This window comes from Nicotiana sylvestris, chromosome 9 (assembly GCF_000393655.2).
Source record: "Nicotiana sylvestris chromosome 9, ASM39365v2, whole genome shotgun sequence".
NCBI lineage: Eukaryota > Viridiplantae > Streptophyta > Magnoliopsida > Solanales > Solanaceae > Nicotiana > Nicotiana sylvestris.
In genome coordinates, this window is record NC_091065.1 from 137,383,906 (window position 1) to 137,389,905 (window position 6,000).

Below are 6,000 nucleotides of genomic sequence, written 5' to 3' on the forward strand. Positions count from 1 at the left end.
CTGTAATAAGTAGTATAATTATTTCATAACCATGATTGTTACAATGTTGCACCTCCAACATAAAGCCTAAAGTTTGTCACCAGACCAGAAACAAATGTTCTTTATTAATTAGGGTTTGGCTGCTTAAGTAAATCTAACTACAAATTCTTTTGCAAAGCTTACCATTCTAGCGAGTCTAACCAATCATCAGCTAAGTTGCTCGGGTCCTCCAAAAATGCCACCGGGTGTGTGCCGATCCTCCAAAAATAAAGCATATTTTGACAGATCGTAACATGTGTGTGGAGGCATTTTTGGTGGATCCAAAAAATATAGATCATATATATAGTTCATCTGGTTTAGTGCTGAAGTTATTGCCTAAAGGAATTCCTTTTTTCTGATATATTTTTAGTTTGCTCTTTACTTTAATGTTAGTGTCTTTAGTATATCCTTTAGTAATTGGAACTAGATTCTTGGGCACACGCCAGAGTTGAAATATTGGAAATTATGTTAAAAGTGTCTGAAAAATAGATGTAAATTGGAGGAAAAAACAAGAATATAACATACTGAGAATAGAAAGTGGAACAATGGAATTAAAAGATAACTGCACATCTGATATATTTCACCTGTTAACCTCCTCTATTTTCTTAAAAGTCTTTTATGGGGAAGAAGATTTTGAGAAGCGTTTCAAAATTGACTCACACTAAACTACCTTGTTGTCCTCAATTGGTAGAGTTGTTGGATGAAAACACAAAACTTCCTCACCTTTATTTTAAAATAACAGTGTAGGATTGTTTTTGTGACATAAGATATTTACAACTGCATATCTCTTGAAGGGGAGCCTTGGCGTAACTGGTAAAATTGTTGCCATGTGACTAGGAGGTCACAGATCGAGCCTTGGAAACAGCCTCTTGCAGAAACGCAGTATAAGACTGCGTACAATAGACCGTTGTGGTCCGGCCCTTCTCCGGACCCCGCCCATAACGGGAGCTTAGTACACCGGACTGCCCTTTAATCTCTTGTTATTCTATTCACAAGTTTCTGTTTTTATAAGCATAGTCAACTCAAACATAATACACATAAGCTGTGTGCTATTTGTAGATGTTGTTCAGTAGTAATTTGTTGTTTTTTCACTTTGGTATACTTTTAGTTTCAGTATTAAGGTTAATTGTGATTATTACACACTGCTATCTTTTATGAATTCTAATTTCTCACCCTTATTTATGAGTTCTAATATCTCGATTGTTTTAAGGCTATTATGGTGCCTCACTGCTGGCATCAAGGTGGTATGGCATGTGCCTCATAGCCTATAACTCTATCTTGAAGAGGGGACACTAAACAGTAACACCGAGTGATATGTTAGTTGTTAACAGAACAGTGTCAATTAATTTATTACGATTAATAATATGGAAGTATTGAATATGAAAACTAGTGAGTAAAGCTGAAGTAGAAGCTCAAAGCATTTTTGCATCTGAATAATCAGGATTATGAAAAGGTTTTCTTAACCTAATTGACACGATATTTTTCTCATGTAGTTCACCTTAGTGTAGGATTTTGAATTCCTTAGACCATATAATTGTTTGTTTTTGTATTTATTTTTCTTGCATTGGTTATATATATTTTTATTTGTGCCTTTCTCCAATAAAGTTAGCTCTTTAATTTCACTTTTCCCTTGTAGCAACAATAAACCTTGGCGCTTTTCTGCGTACTTCAATTTTGACACATAGAGGAGAGACCTTTTGAAACTTTTTAAATGAGACACCCAAGAAGCCGTTTTCGTCCCTACTTCTCCGTTTCTCCTCTCTACCTTGCCCTCTCAGTCGCTCACTACTCAGCTTCTTCCTTGTTTTTTAGGGGTCTTCCTTTGGAGTTTGTTTTAAAATTTGCTTATTTCTTAAAAAGCTAAAAGAAGAGTTATTAGTGCAGTTTCTTATCCATATGCAATTTACACCTATTACAACAACAACAACTAACTAAGCGAAATTATACGGAAGTTTGTTTTTAAGAACGGGCAAAGTTATGCTCCTGCTTTTTCTGATAACAACAACAACAACAACAACAACAATAAACCCAGTGAATTCCCACAAGTGGGGTTTGGGACGGTAGGATGTACGCAGCCTTACCCTACCCTGGACTGTTTCCGATAGACCCTCGGCTAAAGAAAGGATGAAAAGAAGTAAAGAAGTAGTAACAACAACAAGATAAAATGAGAAGACCAAAGCCAAGATAACAAGTAACACTAGGTAGTACTAGCAATCTAAGCCTGCTTTTTCTGATAAGTTCAAAAAAAAGGGACAAATCTTGATCTTTGCCGGCCATGTTTTCTTCTTTCTTATGTTCTACTTGTCTTTGACTTATCTCCATCTGGTGCCCCCTTCGTTCATAATAGGTGAATAAAACGACAAATAAGTACTTGATTATTAAGTGGAAATAATGTAAGGTAATACACTTTTACTTGTATCCCCAACCCCAACCTAAATGTGCATATTTGTGCAGATAGATATGTTGTAGTTAAGTGCTCATGGGTATTTATGCCCCCGATTTTTCTTCTTTTTGTGGTAAAACTAAGCAAAGAAAACAATTAACATGCAAAAATATTCTACTTTCATTAACAAGCTTTACACTATATTGACATCAGAAATGTAATTATATTGCCACAGTCCCTATGTTTAATTATCCGAAGGAAGATTGGCTCAGAATCTTTAATCAGACACTTGCTTTTTGTGACTAGGTTTCTTCAGTCATCCTTTTGTTTTTAAATTTCGGGTTTAAAATATGCGACCAAGATTCAGAAATTAGTCCGACCTCAAGGATAAACATAGATTCAGTTCCTGGATTATTAGAATCACTTAATTTGTCCGATAGTCCGTGAATATCCCATAGACGAACTCCATTTAGGAATTACGAGATCATCAAAGGAATCAAGGGGTCACGGATGATAGACCAACCATAACAGTCACAAACCAACTATAGAACCTTGTTGAATAAGTGGAACACATTAGCTTTCGCTCCACTTTGGGATCCAGTGGTCATGGACCAATCAGAGAACCCTGGTCAATAAGCAGAACACATTAGCTGTTTGCTCTCAGGTTGGGCAGTTAGGAAGCTGGTCTTTACGATTTCGCAAACAAATAAAAGCTTTCCCTGTTTATTTTATTTTTTCCAACCTAACTGCGCACCCTTCACAGCTCCCTCCACCTGTTCCCTTTTCCCAGCCCCGCTGTTGCATTTCCCAAACCATCAGTGCCATGGTCACCCCTTTGGCACCCCATCCCGGTATGTCAATCATCACGCCATCTTAGTGAAGCAGCAACAGAGTACACCATTCCTTTGTATAAATAACGTGTTGCAATTTTTTTCTGTTTTATGGAAAATTAGAACATGTTGTCCTGAATGACCCAATGTGCCTTCAGATATCTCTGAGCATTTCAAGCAGCTTACGGAGTGAAGCTGATACCGAACAATACAAGGATCTACGTGCTCTACTCCAATTACTTGCTAGTCTATGTTCGAAAGATCTGGTGTTTTCTACGCTCCTTTATCTTATCATGGTTATTTTTTCATCTTTTTCTTTGTTGTATATTCCACGTGTAAGGTGACCTGGATATAACTTTTATTTGCAGGTTGACTTCTCGTCAGAACCTATTGAGTTTGAGGCTCATGGGACAAATATATGTCAGGTGGTTTTCATGCAGTTTCTTCTGTTACTTTTTATTTTTCCTCCCAAGGTACACTGTCAACCTCATGATTCTATATAACAATCTCAAAGAAATTCCATTGCAGGTGGTATATACGGGTCTTCACATAGTTACCCCTCTGATCAGTTTGGACCTGCTCAAGTACCCCAAGCTTTGTCTTGATGTAGGCTTTTCCCTTTTTTTCCTGCATTGATATTAACCGTATATAAACTGTTGTAAAATTAATAATTGATTTCATCTGTGTAGTACTTCTCGCTGCTATCACATATGCTGGAGGTGTACCCTGAAATGGTTACACAGCTAAACGGAGAAGCTTTTGTTCATATCATTGCAAGTCTTGATTTTGGTCTGTGTCAGGTAACATTCCCACACAATAAGATGTCCATGGTACATGGTTTTAGATACTGTTTCATGCCGGGAAGTGCTTGAGAGAGTCTAGGCATCATTTCAAGTTTAAGTTGGTCTAATTGTCCACCATGTTAGTTTTAATGATTACAAGAAATAGTTCCATAGTTGTGTTACGCCTAATGTTACTACTAGAGCTTGACGCGAAGATCACTGTTTTCTGTTGTTTATATTACAGGATGCAGAGGTCGTTGATTTGTGTCTAAGAGCTATAAAAGGACTTGCTTCTTTCCACTATAAGCAGAAATGTGCTGGAAAAGTGGGGCTAGGTCACCATGCTTCAGGTTACAAGGATCATACAGGAAACTTTCAGGAAGGGATTCTGAGCCAATTTCTTCGATCATTACTACAGTTTCTCCTCTTTCAGGATTACAGGTGAATTGGACAAAAAACATAAACATAGCCAGTAGGATTTAATGATTGCAGGATTAATATATAGTAATCGATAGTTAATGTATCTGATGTCATTCCCCATTAGTATTTCATTCAAAGATTTTGCTGACGTTACAACGCCCTTGTATTTTGTTCTCTCTCTCTCTCTCTTTTTAAAATTTTTATTTATAAATTTCAGCACTGATCTGGTTGGCTCAGCTGCAGATGCTCTTCTTCCATTAATCCTTTCTGAACAAAGTCTATACCAGGTATAATCCACATTTTTTAATAGCAGTATACAATTAAATTCTTGTTTTTATTAAAATGATTTTTTGTAGAACTTTTATTACTCAAAGTGGTACCCCTATAAAACAAGTTCACATTTCGTGCAGAAGTTGGGAAGTGAACTAATAAAGAGCCAGTCTGACCCAGCTTTCAGAACAAGGTTGACAAATGCACTGCAATCACTCACAAGCTCTAACAATCTCTCCTCCACACTTGATCGGCCAAATTACCAGAAGTTCAGAAAGAATCTGCATAACTTTCTTACTGAAGTTCGTGGATTCCTTCGGAAAATATAATGTGTTAGTTTTGTAAATCTGCTTTGCGGAGATGGCCTTCATTTCCAGGGTCATCCTGTTAGGCGTTCTCCTGTGTAGGTTTTCCTTTTCCCTAGTGCATGTTATCCCAAGTCGAAAGGAGGATCTCAACATTTCTGAAGGGATTTCAATCATTTCTAAGAGTATATATCCTCTGTATCCATCATTTGACTGAAAGAGTTTTGTAGTGTGCGCGTCCTTTTTTTGGTCAATCATTTCTAAGAGTGTATATCCTCTGTATCCATCATTTGGCTGAGAGTTTCTAGTGTACGCGTCCTTTTCTCGGTGTACCTTACCCTACATTGAAAGGAGGATTTGAATATATCTTTTTAAAGAATCATTTAAGTGTATATATCCTCCGCATCCACTGTTTGATTTTTTTTTTTAATAATAAAAGAAAAATACAACAATTAGGAAAAGTACAAATAAGGGGGACAATAGCACCGGTATTGTTACCCATATGCCTTGGCTATATAATAACTCCTCTGCGCCTTACATTGCCTTTTGATGGCAGCCTCATGTAGAGGATTCATGGTGTAGCTGCCGGCAAAGTCTCACGAGGGCATATAATCTCATAGCCGTGTGGATATTTTTTCAAAGGCATAGGACCAAGACAACACATACTGGGCTAAACCTTACCTTACTAATCCTACCGAGGCATATTTTTCCACCGTTTGATTGGAACTGGTGTAGGCGTACGTTTCCTTATATCCGGTGATACTCCTTATACCACTTGGAAGAGGATTTCAATAGTCAGTTTATATACATTTCTGAGCGTGTTTTGTTCCCATTATTTGGCTGAGAAGACTTCTTATAAAATTGACTGGGAAGACTTCTTATAAAAATATCTTTGTATTCCATTTTTAACATAGGTGACTCCATGCCCAGGGTTTGAACCCGACCTTTGGTTAAGGATGAAGTAGTTTTTACTACTTTACTATAACCCACGT

At 37.1% G+C, this 6,000-nt stretch overlaps 1 protein-coding gene across 2 annotated transcripts in view; it reads left to right on the forward strand.

Annotated features, from left to right (window-relative positions):
- LOC104220425 (uncharacterized) overlaps window positions 1-5,402 on the forward strand; it is a 54,029-nt gene extending 48,627 nt beyond the window's left edge. For both annotated transcript variants that reach the window (XM_009771293.2, XM_070155976.1), the window contains 7 exons: window positions 3,390-3,497; window positions 3,600-3,656; window positions 3,760-3,837; window positions 3,921-4,031; window positions 4,258-4,454; window positions 4,651-4,720; window positions 4,844-5,402. In XM_009771293.2, coding sequence (XP_009769595.1) covers window positions 3,390-3,497; window positions 3,600-3,656; window positions 3,760-3,837; window positions 3,921-4,031; window positions 4,258-4,454; window positions 4,651-4,720; window positions 4,844-5,032 — 810 coding nt within the window. In that variant the 3' untranslated portion in view covers window positions 5,033-5,402. The remainder of the gene's footprint in view (window positions 1-3,389; window positions 3,498-3,599; window positions 3,657-3,759; window positions 3,838-3,920; window positions 4,032-4,257; window positions 4,455-4,650; window positions 4,721-4,843) is intronic.
- Window positions 5,403-6,000: the final 598 nt, after the last annotated feature.